The sequence below is a fragment of the Cyprinodon tularosa genome, unplaced genomic scaffold (genome assembly GCF_016077235.1).
Source record: "Cyprinodon tularosa strain WSP-4 unplaced genomic scaffold, ASM1607723v1 ctg5, whole genome shotgun sequence".
Classification (NCBI taxonomy): domain Eukaryota; kingdom Metazoa; phylum Chordata; class Actinopteri; order Cyprinodontiformes; family Cyprinodontidae; genus Cyprinodon; species Cyprinodon tularosa.
The window spans coordinates 2,755,351-2,770,596 of record NW_024039229.1 but is presented as its reverse complement, the minus strand read 5'-3'; the positions used below and the strand labels follow the sequence as shown (position 1 = coordinate 2,770,596).

The 15,246-nt window shown below is 36.7% G+C and overlaps 1 protein-coding gene across 1 annotated transcript in view; it reads right to left on the bottom strand.

The window, feature by feature from the left end:
• Positions 1 to 551: 551 nt before the first annotated feature.
• LOC119795033 overlaps positions 552 to 15,246 on the bottom strand; it is a 42,451-nt gene continuing 27,756 nt past the window's right edge. Inside the window, exons 9-10 of the mRNA XM_038302853.1 lie at positions 6,686 to 6,778; positions 552 to 2,510 (exon numbers count right to left, since the gene is read on the bottom strand). Of these exons, the coding sequence (XP_038158781.1) occupies positions 2,079 to 2,510; positions 6,686 to 6,778 (525 nt within the window). The 3' untranslated portion in view covers positions 552 to 2,078. The remainder of the gene's footprint in view (positions 2,511 to 6,685; positions 6,779 to 15,246) is intronic.

Here is a 15,246-nt window from a genome sequence, read left to right as displayed (position 1 = left end):
CTCAGACATTTTGAGTTTGATTTTAATCTTAAAACGGACTTAAGATGTGGTATTTACAATTTCAGAGTATGGATTTAACATAAGCTTGAGACATTATTGTCCATAGACATCAATGAAATGATAATTTAGGTCAACAACTACTTGTTTTTTATTTAGTCTCAAGCATAGAAAAGTCGATTTTTAAAATATATGTTCTGTCTTAGTTAGGCATTGACAAAAACATGTTATAAATGTAAAGGTTTGTTTCACCCATTTGATATATTTATCATTGATACATCAAAATGCATCTTTCTGCTTACTTATTTTTAGAGCTTTTTCAATGTTTTTACATAATTTGGGGGAAAGGCAGCACCTTTATTTGGACATTTTACCCACAAAACAGCTTTTTTTTCCTGAATATTCTTGAAATTTCCTTTCTTATTTCTTGTAAAAAAAAAAAAATGTATGCATGAAGAAATTAAAATGCAGTGCAGAATTTTTCCATAATAACAGCTGTCAAAATATAATATGCAGCAGTTTTTTTTATATAATTGTACATTTTATGGTGTTTCACATGAAACTGAGTGAGAAACTTTTAGACGGTGTCACTTCTATTGTTATTCCCATCTCTTATATGTTGGAATAGGCTTCACAGAACTAGTGATGGTTATTTTTATGTCAGTGATAATAACTGTAGCTTCAATTCAAGCTTTTCACCCCATAGAGACGTTTATCCAAACAGACTCATGTCTCTATCCAGAGTCTGATGGTGTCGGCTGAATAGCTTAGAGCTCCGCCACCCCTCTCCTCCTCGAAAAAACCTTCTCTGATAACCGCTCATTTTACTGAACCTGATGGCTGAATCGCTATCACAACCCCATCAGGATTTATCTTTCCAGTCACTTCATTTTGCCAAACAACTGGGCTACAATAATGAGAGCTCTGCGAGGTGGATTCTTGGCCGAGATGAAAATAGGCTTTGAATCCTGGATGTCATTCATCTGTTCCCCGAATCGCACCCTTTTCCCGTCTCTCTCATCTCTTTTATCACCGGCCCTCACTCCACGCTGTCCGTGAATTGGTCTGTCTCCAAAAAGACCAGGAATCCAATTATGCTCTCAAGAGCTGCTCTGAAACTCACACAAATGTCATTCAGTTTTCCCTGAATTTTTCCTTTCCTGGAACCGAGCGGACGATAGCTCCACTAGTAGCAGAAAACAACAACAGAGATGAGGATTTTTTTGACAGGGTGCGTAGTGAAAAAAGTGGACGTTTTGACAGGTTTCCTCAGACAAATCCTTCACATCCAGCAGATTTGACACCAAATATTTGAAACAACCGTCAGCTGTATTAGAGAGGTGTTGCTGCTCAGTCTACTTGAACTAGTTTCATCTTCCTGGGTGTTTTTTTTATCTCTTTTTTTTTTAAATATGAAATAACACCTCGAGTAGCTCATCCTTGCAAGTGAACTGAAACAAACTGCTTCATCTAAGATGCAGTGATGTTTTCTGACATGCTTGTACTGTTAATAACAGAGCGAGTGGGAGTGGATTGAAATGCAATCATCGCTGTGATTTTCGGAGACAGGAGACATAAGTGCCATCAGAGGAAACACGCTGGGATTCAGCTGGAAGGTGAGAAGCTCTTCGCTGTATGGAGCTCCGCTCTGATTCCTTGAAAAATACCATCTGTCTGTCTGTCAAACCCTTAAACCTTTGTCATGTTCTTATTATTGAACCTCTTTGACAGGCGTTGAAATGATTTGATATGATTTAAGTGCAGGGAGTGTTTCATTTGGAAAAGCATGCAGGTAGTCTACTCTAACGTCTAGATTTCGTCTTTTATGGTTACCTGAACTGCATGCATCTTTATGCACTGGATGGCTTTGTTCTTTTCATAGACAGTGAGGTTGTTGTTGTTTTGCCTTCTATTTTTTTCTGTACTAAGTGAATTAAACACCCGTGTAGAGCGTTTTGTTTGCATCCAGCACATCTACATCCTTGCTATATGTCAGCTGTGATGTTTCGGACGTAGGGAAAAAAAGGATTTGTCTGTGTTTGGGTCATAAATGGATCCAGAAGCATCCCGGTTCTTCCAGATTACTCTTTTTGACCAACCTCTTCGCCCTCCACCCCTCCCTCTGTTTTTGCTGAGTCGGACTCTCCGGTGCTCTTAGAGGCCGTCGCTGGGGACGCGGCGCCCTGCAGGCTGCCATCAGGGGTGGCGGCTGATGCTGAGCGAGGGTTGGAGGCGGGGCTGGCGCTCAGGGCAGAGTCAGGGGTTCGGACGGTGCTGAGGTCTCCATCCAGGGGCGCGGTGGCTTCCAGGCTGTCGGTGTGGACCTGCTCCGTCACGGCTGGAGGGGAAGCGGCATTCAGAAGGGGCTTGTGGGAGGCGTAGGTCATCACGGCCTCCGTGTCGCTGTCCAGGGGGAGACCAGAGTGGGTGAATTCGACTCCAGAGTCGCTCATTTCCAGAAAGTTGTCAGAGGGGAGAGTGTGGTAGCGGCCTGGTTTGGAAACCTCCAGTCCCTACAGGGAGAAGGAAAGAGGTTTAAAATAGGATCAACTGTGTGCAATTTAAAATGTAGAGAGTCCTTAAACAGCCAGTGGATTTAATTAAACCATGATTCATAAAACTAATTTACTTCAGTTTAAAGTATCACAAAATGTACCCACAATCAACTGGGAACAAAATACTTATCAATGGGTTATTTCAGTGAAATAAGAAGTTCACACAAACCCAAACTTCCAAAGTCAGAGTCTCGTAGATACACCCAGAATGCAGGGAGAAACTAAGGATTAAAACATCTCCTAAATGAAAATCAATGTATTTATATAATCCTGCTGCTTTTCTGACTCACTCCAAGGTGGGTGTGACATCACGCCCACATCCAAATCCAACAAAGCATGCAGCCCTAGCTGGAAGTCTCAAAAACAGCAAGACGATCACATTTGTTTTGTGCTAATTGAATGTTTACTGAAAGAAGCTGATAATAATATAAAATAACGTTCTGCCCCATTCTATGCATTTAAACAGACAGGGAAAACACTTATGATTGAATGTTTTACAGAACTGAGTTTTGTTGGTACAAAAAGACAGGAAGAGTCAGCTTTCACATAGTTTTTTTTCTATAATTATTTATTTTGTTTATTTAAAAGGTTTGTAAAAATGCTTGGTTTAAATATTTATATCAGAATATCTGTATGAAAAAAATTGAATAGTCTGTTTCTTATTATTTTTCTGCTGCCTTACAAGGAGAAATAATTCAGTGATAAAAGGACAAACTACAGGTTTTATTTCAGATGTTAAAAGATTATTAGCAAAATTGTCAAACAGTTTTGAGAAATGCTAAAAGTGTCAGGTTTCTGTTTCTGTTATGTTTTTATTTTGAGTGTTCAGTCTTACTTTACTCCTTGTTTTCTAGTGTTTAGTTTTCTTTTCTCCATGTTTTATAGTCCTAGTTATTTGATTATTATGTTGTTGTTATTTCCAGTCTTCCAGGTTTCTATTTGTTGCTCTCTGCTGCCCTCTTATGTTCTCCTTCTTCCCTAGCTCTTTCCCTGTCTTGTTCTGTGCACACCTGCTCCCAGTTTCCTCATTAGCCCTCTTTTTGTCTCAGTCTCCTTTAAAAAGCCCTCTTTCTTCAGTTCCTCTTTGCTGGGTCCTCGTCAAACACCCTCAAACATGCTCCAACTCATTCTCTCTGAGCATTCCTCCTTATGATAGCGATTCCCCTGATGTCCCCATGGTTTCTGGTACGTTTAGACTTGTTTTCATGTTTTTGGACTCCTGGTTTCATGTTTGTTTGGACTTTGTTTTCTTTTTGGATTTTTGAATAACCTGCCTCTGTTTTCTGTTAAGTCATTATTAAATCCACAAGAGATTCACCTCTGCCTCCCTGCCTCTGCTTTTGGGTCATCTAACCATAGCCAAATCGTGACAAAAAGAAGCCATTTTTTAAACATTATCCTGGAAAACCGTTAGAGTCCTCATGTCTTATTTAGGACCATAGGCAGTATTCTAAATGCTCCCCGGAAAAATTCAGATTGAAGCATCTCCTACTTTTTGTGAAAGTTTTCTAAAAATGTTATTAAAAAAACAGCTTCTATTTCCTTTTCTAGTTCTGACCCACCAACCTCTGTTACTGCTTTTTTAACCAGTTTGAACCTGTGACTTTTTTAAATAAGATTGTTTGTTGTTTAAAGCCTGCTGGCTCTCAATATGATGCTCCTCCTTAATTTTTTCCCACTATGGGTCACTCTGTTCTTTCCATTGTTAACAGTGATCTGTCTTCAGCCATAGTTCCTACAAATTTAAAGCACAACGTGATTCAACCCTTTATTAGAAAAACCTCTTGATCCCATAATTCTTTCAAACTATACTATATTAATTTCAAAAATTCTTTAAAAGCTGGTTATATAATCAACTTAAGGCCTTTTTAGAAGAAAATGCTATTTTAGAGGTTTTCCAATCTTGTTTTAATTATTTGCACAGCACTAAATCTGCTATTTTAAGGGTTTTATGATATTTTTTTAATCAACAGATTGAGGTTGAATATAATTAAATATAACTCTAAATATACAGTCATATGTTTGTTTATATTACTTTTTTATGTATTTATTACTGTTTTCAAGGCTGCACTTTAAAAATGTATTTGTCTAGAGCTGTTTTGTATACACTGGTGTATACAAAATGACAAAATAAATCTGTCTAAGTCTAAGTTGGTTATGTGATTCTTGTTATCTTGGACCTAACTGTGACTTTTGATACAGCAGACCTCAGAATTTTACTCTCTCGTTTAATGAAGTTGGTTGGCATCTGGGATACACCAATGGATTGCGGTTGGTTAAACTCATATTTAGAAACGAACCTTTCCGTCTCCTTTGGTGAGTATCCATCGTCCTCTGTTCCCTTATTGGTGGGGTGCCACAGGGCTCAGTCTTAGGCCCTATTATTTTCCCCCTTTATCTACTCCCCCTTGGCACAATAATGAGGGCCTGGGTGGCCCTTGATTTTTAAAATTAATGAGAGTAGTAAAGAGGTCGTAATTTTCAGCAGAACATCTTAGGCTGTCTCTATTGACCTAAGGTACCTATCCCAGTACAGGAAGTAAGTTATATTAGCCTTGTACATTCTAATCTTTAATTTGGCAGCCATATTCAAGCAACTGTTAAGAAAAGTCTCTTTCTATTAAGGAAGTTGGCCAAAATAAAGCCCATTCTCTCCAGAGAACATTTAGAGATGGTAATCCTTGGTTTCATCAGCACTCGACTGGATTACAGCAATGCACTTAATGTTGGTGTTAGTGACTCCAACGTTGCTAGACTCCAGAGAGTAAAAAACATCTTATAACTGGAACTCTTTAGCATGAACAATTTATTCCCATTTTAGACTCAGTTCACTCGCTCCCTGTACATTTTAGGATTAGTTTAAAAATTATTTTACTTGTTTTTAAATCTCTCTATGGTCTTGCTCCATCTTATCTGTCTGAGCTGGTTAGCTGATCAGCTGCTTCTTGAGTTAGGGAGGACTGTGCTTTTTTTGTGGCAGCTCCAAAAATGTGGAAAAACCTTCCATTGCGTATTAAAGAGTCTCTATGTCTGATTTTAAAACACTTCTTAAAACTCATGTCTTTGCATTGACTTATAAAACAACATGAGATGATGATGTCAGCTTGTGATACTAAGTATTTTTTTCTTACAGACATTTATTTTGTTATGTGTTTTATGCTTTTATTGTTTTTAAGTCCTCTGTGTCTATGTGTCAGTTTTGCTTCTTTTCACTATAACAGCAATTTGGGCCTTTGGGGATTTTAAAGTGATTTATAAATAAAGTTGGATTGGATAATCTTAAAACAGGAAACATTTTAGCTTATTTTAATATTCAGATGTTGAGAATAAAATGTTTAGATCTCTTTTTATCCAGAGTATGTATAAATCTGGTTTATGTATAAGTTCTGAAAGGAGCAGGAAAAGTAAAGTGCATCATGTCCAACACAGCAAAACAAAATATACATAGAAAAACTATTTAGTGAAGAAAAATTTGTTAAATTAGGATAAAATATGTTTTACGACTATTTGTAAATGATTCCAAGCATAAATTAGTAACATTTCTGATTAATAACTGAACCAGAATCTAAAACTGTAGTTTCCACCTGATCCTCAAAGATGGAGTCCAATCATCCGACTCCAAAAGCTCCCTGAACCTGAAAACCACTTCACCTCTCTGCTCCTCGTTCGGCTGACAAAAGGTCCTCCCTTTAAACTTTAATCCACTTCTCTGCTGAGAGCAGCGTCTAAGGTTGATTGCTTTTTAATTAGGCTCAGCACTTTGGTGGCACTTTATTGCAGGTGTTTTCTGCTGACTAATCCCAGGGATGATTCATGACTCTTCTGTCTTTTATTGGATTTTAATTGACGTGTTTCAGGAGGAAGTTTCCAAGAGAAACTCAGGAAACAGCAGCAGCTGCTGCTTCTCCTAATAAAGAAACTTACACAAACAAAATAAACAATTGATCTCAATTAAAAAGGTCTTTTTACATTGGTATAATCAGTAAGGTTTTATAGTTTTTGCTATTTTATTTCAGTCTATTGTGTTGAGGGTTTTATATGATTGTTGTTATTCCTATTATAATAATTTAGAGGCCGTTTCTCCCTTTGTGTGTGTTTTTTTAAGTTATTTCAGCTTTTATCATAGGTTTTACCTTGATGGTGACCTCGGTGGCCTCTGAGGGGTTTTCACACACAGACTGTGTCAGAGACTCCTCTGTGAACCTGCTGTAAGCTTCCTGCACCACCTGCACAATAAAACACACACATTCAAACAGGATGAGCAGATCTGCCCCGCAGCAGCGTAACACCGCAGCAGATGAGGTTTAAATCAAAGCTGGCCATCAGAAATAGCAGAGAACATGTGGACACCCACACAATGATCACATTTAGCTCTTCACACAGACATTACACCGGTCATGTTTGCAGCGATGGAGTGGAGGCTGAGAGGAGAACACAGCATTTCAGAAATGTTTGTTCTCTCCAGGAGCAGGAGAAGCAATAACATCACAGTTCAGATAAACTCAAAAATGTTTGCTCTAAAACATTAAAACAAGTTTGGAACAAAACTGAGAGTTAGAGATTTGTGTAAAAAAAGAAATAAAATTCTAGCTTCTAGCGGTTTAATCCCCATGCAGCTTCAAAACAATCAAATGTAATAAAGCTGTGAGGAACGGCCGCGCTGTGATCAAAGTGATTGCATTGATTGTTAGTTTTTCCATTTTTTTGTCACATGCAAATGTTTTAGATCATTAAAAAATAGATATCAAAGATAACCTTAGCAAACCCAACAAGCAGTTTCCTCATTAAGAGAAGAAAAGCCGTCCAGCTCGACCTTCATCTAAGTGAAAACAGAATCACCTCCAAACCTCAAACGACTGAATAACACGTCTGTTTTATTACTGCTGGTTAGTCTAAAATACTGAAAGGATTCTTTACCGCTTTGATTGTGTTTTTGATTCTACATCTCAATTAAATTTCAGTCTGGACTTTGACTAGGCCACCCCAAAGCATTCATTTTTAAGGAATTCTGCAGCAGAACCAAAGTATCCTGAAGCAAAAGGTTAAAGAATGAGTGAATGCAACATTTCAGAGCAGCATTCAACCACCAGCAAAGATTGTTATACCCGCTGCAAAATAAACCAAAACAAGATCACAATATATATAAATATTTCTCATAGCAGATTACCGTACATCAGAACTTTGGAGCTATGTGATAAAACTTTGGACTAACTCACACTTCAAAGAATAACTGTCTGAGAAGATGTTTAGTAACTTTAAGGATTTTTATGTATACCTCAGAAGTTTTTTAACGTGTTTAGGTCTCCTAATGCAAGTCATCTAAAGGTGGAAAATGACTGGTTGGACTTTCATGTCTCTGGATTAATGCCCCAACCTGTTCTGTCGCTTTTAGACTTAGACTTAGACTTAGACTTGACTTTATTAATCCCTTGGGATTACTCCCTTCGGGAAATTGTATTTCCAGTAGCAGGAAAAAAATTGCACATACAAGAAAATAGAGGATGTTTAGACACAGTATATACAATAGAAAAATAAAAACAATTAAATAAGATGTAGGAAGTTTTTTTTTTTTTATAGGATCTATGAGAAATCAAGAACAGGAGCAGCGTTCATCGTCTCAGCCTCCACCATCACAATACAACAGATATTAAGCTGCAATAATAACAAAGTGACATTTAAAGAAAACAGGAACGCACTCACACACATGAGGACCAGACACAGACAACATGAAAGAGGGGAAGACCTGCAGCTTTAACACTTATTTATTTTATTTAGATTTTTTTTAAACAGAAATTAGTTTTTTATCATTATTTCAACAGTTATAACAACCAGGAAAAGAGGCTGAACTGATCAAATTAGCAAATTAAATCACTTTTTTAGATTTACTAATGTTTTTTTTTTAAGGTTTTTAATATTATCTATGTTGGGAATGTGAAGTTAAAAGTTTTCTGAATATCTACATGTAGTTTAAGACATTAAGCTTAGTCCAGAGGAACCAACTGTGCTGTGTTTTAGGTTTCTACTTGCTGACCCACACCTCCATTGAATGAATGTTACTTCTGCAGGACTTGGTGGGATCCTGAAGAGACGATGCAGTCAGATGTTCTAAAGCATCGACATCTGAGACCAGCAGATCAGTTGACTCCAAGAACCAGGGTTTAGAATCACTGGTTTAAGGGATTCTGAGATCTTAAAAATCATTAAATAGAGGGCGCCTCTGTCTTTCCTTTGGTTTTTAGATGCCTCCCTTCCTTAACTCAGCTAAATCTTGTGAATGACTTGAAGTCAATAAGTAGATCCTGTTGAGGGAATCAAATATTTGACTCAGGTGTTTTTATTTTTTTGATAATCTTTAATGGCCAAAACAAATTTGTTGCAATTTGAGGCAACTTAAAGAATCAAATAAACTCAATTTTTCTTATTAAACTTTTTAATTATATTATTTTCAAAACTGAACTTAATTTTCTTGCTTCTATTAGTTTATAATAATGAAAACCAATTATTAAAATATATCCCATTCTTTTTTCATATCAGTTGTTTTTATTCTGCAGTCTAACTTATTGTGTTCTACTGGGCCCATTGACGGGGCGGCGTTTTAATGGATTAATGGATGGATGCTCTATTGTTTCACTTTCGCCACATAATCCACGTCATCCTGTATCGTGTTTATCCATTAAATGTTACGTTGCATTAAGTCCTGAGTGCCTAGCTGCTTCCTAGTCATCAGCCTTTCCTGGATTCTGTTTATCTACCAGGTCTTAAGTTCTCCAAACTACTTTGTATTCTGCAGCACAGTCGTCCTTGGCCTTCTGAGTCATCCATCCTCCTTTCAGCCCTAAATCTGCAGCCACTCAGAGAAACGGCTGCTTTCATCTGAATATAATGTTTGCTAGATTTCTAATAGAGGATCGGGAAAACCTACAGTACTGAAGGATTTTTTGTAAAGTGATTATTGATGAACTTTAACCTGTCCACTCCACTGAAAGTAGCAATGCAATAGCTTCAGGAGTTTGAACAAATAATCTATTTATTTTCTTTTTAAAGTTTGAATAATGGACTCTGACATTTCTCATTTTTAATGAGCTCATTAAGTGACTTTTTAATGCAGATAGTGTTTCATTCACCTCTGCTCATAAAACTCAACAATTTGCTGTGATGCAATTTTTTAAAGATTTAAAGTTTGTTGGAAAATGGAGGAATCTAAGCTGTAGAAATCATTGGTTCTGGAGGACTTCAGCAACTCTGGAAGATCAATAAATCCAAAGTAAATTCTTGATTTCTGAGATGAAAACAATTAGAAACTTTTCAAAAACTTTACATCAAAATGATCAAAAGCTGAACATAGTGATCGATTTGTGGTCTGAGCAATAATTTACATACCATAACAGCTGAAGGTTGCAAAATTCTTTTAAAAGTTGAATGTTGTTTCAAACTGGAAGTATGTGGAAGTAGTTAAATGGCAAAAAACAATGAAGTTTTAGCCGTATTTTTTGAGGTTTCCATTCATTAATATGGGACAAAAAAAGAGACAGAAAAAGCTGAATATTTAAAAAATGATAAAGATTAGAAATACCACAAGTCATTGCAGGAATGTTTTGAATAATCTGAACATTGTTAAAGTTGAGTGGTTGAAATAGCACAAAGTATGCAGAAGTAGTAGGCATTTTTTTTTAGGTATCTATCGAGTAACTTTCGGTTAGGATAATTAATAAACTTTTACATTTTAACAAATGTAGAAAACATCCCAGAAATGTTAATTTTCTCCCACCGTATTTTATTGTGTCTGGAATTTAGAAAATTTTTTCACATGTGGCTTTTATAAAGTAAATATCACTGCTGAATAAACACATACTTTCTGGCTTTTAATATGTTCAAAATAAATTAAAGATTAAAAAAAAGTTTGAACCTAATTTGTTAGGTCTTAAATTATTTTACTACGTACAGATTGGTTATTAAATGCTGCTCAGACTGCTCTGCATCATTGCACTGTTAATTGCTCCTTCCGTGTTCGGCCTCCATGTATAATTAAAGATGCGTCGAGCAGCAAAATATGAGATATGAGCTAAAAGGAAACTATTTAAAAAACATTCACCATCCCTGAGCCTCCTCTGCAAAGCATATGGGTTGTACACGTGTAAAAAAAAAAAAAAAAAAAAAAAAAAAAGAGGAACATTGTGAACAACCTTTTACTTTGGAGAAACACAAGCTTTTAAACTATGATGGAGAAATACTGAGTCCTTTTAAAGGACAAAAAAAAAAACTCTTTTGATGAGTTTGTAGCAATAAGTGTGAAAGCAGCAGGCTTCACTTTATTACTTCCTAACATTTAATAACTCTACAATATGAACACGTCTCACGGACAAACACACACATATAAAAACAAACAGACATTTTGATTTTCCACCAAACCAAGAAGCTTAAATGACCCTAATAAGAAAACATGAATCAGCACATCCACTCAGACATAAACACACATCATGGTTTACCTTATTACAGAAACACTGAGGAGAGAAATGTGTGCAAAGGAACAAAGAATGACCCGAACCAAATGTTTTTATCTGGAAATGAAACCTTTAATTTTGACAGTTATAACTTTAAAGAAAGAAGATAATTTTCATTCAGCAGGGAGGGAAAGAAAAGTCTGAAGGAATGAATAAAATCTGATATTTAATGGGAGAACTGTGTTACTCTCTAAACTGGAAAAAAATCGATATTTAGATAAGTCATTTTTTCTTAAAATAAGTGAATTTGTTCTTGAATTGAGGAGGAAAAAGAGACATTTAGCCAATGGAACAAGACTATTTACACTTAAAATAAGAAAACACAATTGCATTGTCTTATTTCAAGTGCCTTTTATCTAAATGTGTAATTTTAAGGGTAAAAATACTAATTCCATTGGCAAATGATCTCATTTACCAACTCAAATTAAGGGTAAATACACTTAATTTAAGAACTTTTTACTGATTTTTTTAGGTCGTTTTTCCAGTGTAAGATTTTAAAACTCTAGATAGAAAACAAAAGATTCACTGGAAAAATGATCTAGAAATAAGTCAAAATTTCTTAAATTAAGTGTATTTACCCTTAATTTGAGTAGGTAAATGAAATAGTTTGCCAATGGAATCAGTATTTTTACCCTTAAAATAAGATAAATTATTTAGTATTCACTTGAAATAAGAGAATGCAATTGTGTTTTCTTATTTTAAATCTAAATTGTCTTGTTCCATTGGCAAGATGTCTCTTTTATCTCCTCAATTCAAGAACAAATGCACTTATTTTAAGAAAAAATGACTTATCAAGATTTAGATTTTTTTGCAGTGTTTGACTTTAAAGTTGTTGTTTTTCATAAAAAAGGACAAAAAACACATTGAATTTTGTGTTTCCAGTTTAACAGAATATTATGATCATGTGGGTCAGAAATCATCCTAAAGTCTAAATGGACTATTTCTTAGATGAAACAGCAAAAGTATACAGAGGCCTGTTAAATTCCTCAATCCCCAGCTGCAATATGTTCCCTAAAAAGTTTTTCAGAATGCATTCCTGCAGCCCGACCACCCCCATCTTATTTCTCATCCTCTCCTTGGAGGTTTTATATTTCTAAAAACTAATAAGAACATTTTTCACTGATATTTCTCACACAATCTCTTCCCTATTATTCATTTGTTTCAGGCGCATGGCCCTAACCTCATCCTGGAGAGCAATATTTCTTCTCTAGAAACCTTGACACCGAGTTGAATATTATGTACATACCTTTACTGTTGGGTTTTAATCCCATCTAGTTGCAAAACCTTTTCCCAAAGGATCAATTTCCCCTCTGCTGATGTGGATATTGCTTTTCTATATTTCTTCTTTAAAACCCATTTCCTCTCCTCCTTTGCCCCTCCTGCCTACATGTGCTGGAAACCTAAAACATGTATTAAAGTGCTTATGACTCCTTTTCTCATTATAAATTCATACAGTATATATGATGAAAAAATAACACTGATAAAATATTGTTGCATTAAATGTCACACAGCTGAGATGAGCTGCTGCTCAGAAACCTTTTTAAATCCCCCTAAGAGAAGCACCTTCAGACTAGTATTTTGAGCTTTTATTGCACTAGTTTGTGACCTGAAAAGGGGAATTTCGGCACATGAACCGACTGCTTCACAGTGCCTAAAAGCATCTGCAAATCTGCAGAGGGCAGCAACTTTTATCTTTTCTTTTTGGGTCGTTAATATCTGTTTTCTCATCTTTGTTGTGCCTCTAAAAGTGGTGTGATACACTGACGTCATAAAATAAAATGAGCGGCACCCGAACGAGTGAGGCAGCTTTTTACTTAGGAAGGCTTTAAAAAGTGTCATAATATTGGGTTCTGATGTCTGGTCTGATTACTCATTTCAATCTCCTGCTTAGCTCCGCCCAGTTCTCATTACCGTTCATCTGTTCCACCTGCTTCAGCCTCTACTTAGCCAGCCCTCCATCCAGTCATTAGGGCCAAATTATTCGACCCTTTGTTGAGAGTTTCTCTACCGTATCTGAGTGTTTCTGATTGCCTGGACCCTGGACCTCTGTGCGCCTGCCTGTCCCTGTTCCGATCTGTTTGCCTGACCTGTCCTCGAACTCCTGCTGGATTCTGCCTGTGTACCGAACCTGGATGTGATTCTTGACACCGTTCTGAATTTCCCTTCGGTACCTCTTCGGATCTCTGATTTCCTGGTTCTGAATCCTGAGCATGTCTTCAAAACCGGCTTTGGCTGTGCTCTCTGGATAATCCAACAAAGTTAAAAAGTTAAAAAACAAACCACTGGACTTAGTTTTCCAAGTGTGAAGACATTTCGCTTCCCATCCAGGAAGCTTTCTCAATTCAAAATGTCTGGAGTAGCATTGGCTTATACAGTAGCCCAAACAAAAGCCTTGTTATGGCCTAGAAAACATGCAAATTGAACCAAAAAAACTGGTCCGCCCCTTAGTAATGGGGAGTCGTTGAGATTGTTGTTGGCCTGCAACAATTGATACTGGCCCATGCAGCTGAAAAGGGAGTCTTTAGGGTCATTGTTGATGTTTTGGCCCCCTGCAAGGCGATGAGGCGATATGATAGCGGGAAGGAATAAACTATCGCTGTGTTGTTGGTTTTTGAGAGCTGGAACGTGAGCAAGGCAGTAAAAATAATAACCAGGCTTTGTTTGTGCCATTCTATAAGCCTGGAACTCAATGCTACTCCAGACATTTTGAACTGAGAAAGCCTCCTGGATGGGAAGTGAAACGTCTCGGCTTGGAAGACAAAGTCCAGTGGTTTGTTTTTTTATGTTTTTGACTTTGTTGGAATGACTATGACCTGGAAAACTGAGAATCTTCACCAACTTCTGGATAATCCTGCCTTCCTTTTTCTGCCCAGTTTTGATTTCCTGCCTGTTCTTTGACCTCCAGAATTCCAACGCATGTTGGCACATGTTGGTAGCTGACCGGCTGGTATCAACCTCATCCTCAGGGCACGGACTGAACTTTAAGACCAGGTTAGTGACTCGCATGTTCTTCATCATCCTCTGTCAGATAGACTTGGTCACTAACCTGCATTCTCTACCTGCAGAGGTCCCTGCCTTAGACGCATACTTTGTTCTCTACAGTTCAGTCATAAATAAACGTTTTGTCCAACCTAACTCTCTTTTCGCCTCGAAAATTGGGTCCTTCTGTTCTGACAAGCCTGACAAAAAAAGTAGAATACATGTGCTTTAAATTTGTTTTCGTGACTTTTTCAGAGTTGAATTAAAAAGAACTTGAAAAGTCTGCAAATTTTAAGAAATCTTTTAAGGAATATTTATTCATTTTTACTGAAGTTTTACTCTCAAAATATTAATCATACAAGTTTTTTTTCTAAAACTAGTTTAGTAGGACAATAACCCTGGGAGGTGTTGATATTTTTTTTGCAACAGATCATTGATGACTTTATTTTAAAAAATTTTGTTATATTTCGTCAAAATGAAATAATCTAATTTAAAGTAACACATCCACCAGACTCACCAGGAGTGATTCTATCCTTTTTATCAGCACTAAAACACAAATGTCTGGACCAGAGAAAGCAGCTGGTTTCTTATAAAAAAAATTAAAAAAAATCAACCAAGATACATAAGTCCGAATTATTTAATATCAAATCATTTAAGTTAAACTCATTTCCAACTTTGTTTTCTATCCCTTGCTGCTGGTTATTGTACATCCTGTAATGAAATAAGAGCTGATTCCAGCTGCAGCCGAGTCACATGAATCCTGACAAGTCTATAAGGATAACAGAGACACTTTGTTTAAGTCTTGGTTCCGATCAGCTTGAAGTAATTCATTGACTTTTTTGTCAAATTAGGTCTTCAATCAACATCTGCTCCATCATTAGGTCTGATGGCTGCAGTTTCTCTTGGCTCTGCAGGAGTCATTAAGTGCTCGATATCTTTAATGGCTTTATGTTATCGCAAACAGTCTCAAAGATACTGAACACACACATTTCTGAAAATGGCCACCAGAAGGTTTGTCACAGAAAGATTTGACTTAAAGAACTTGTTTCGCAACATAAACAGCACAACTCCCTGCGTATAAAAAACAAAGGAGGAGATACAAGAGGAGGCCAGAATAGGAATCTCTCACCAAGAAGAGGCGCCGTTTGAAGCTCCTTATTGTTAGAAGAAGGAAAGTAACACACATGCAACACTGTTAGCTTGAAAATGAGAAA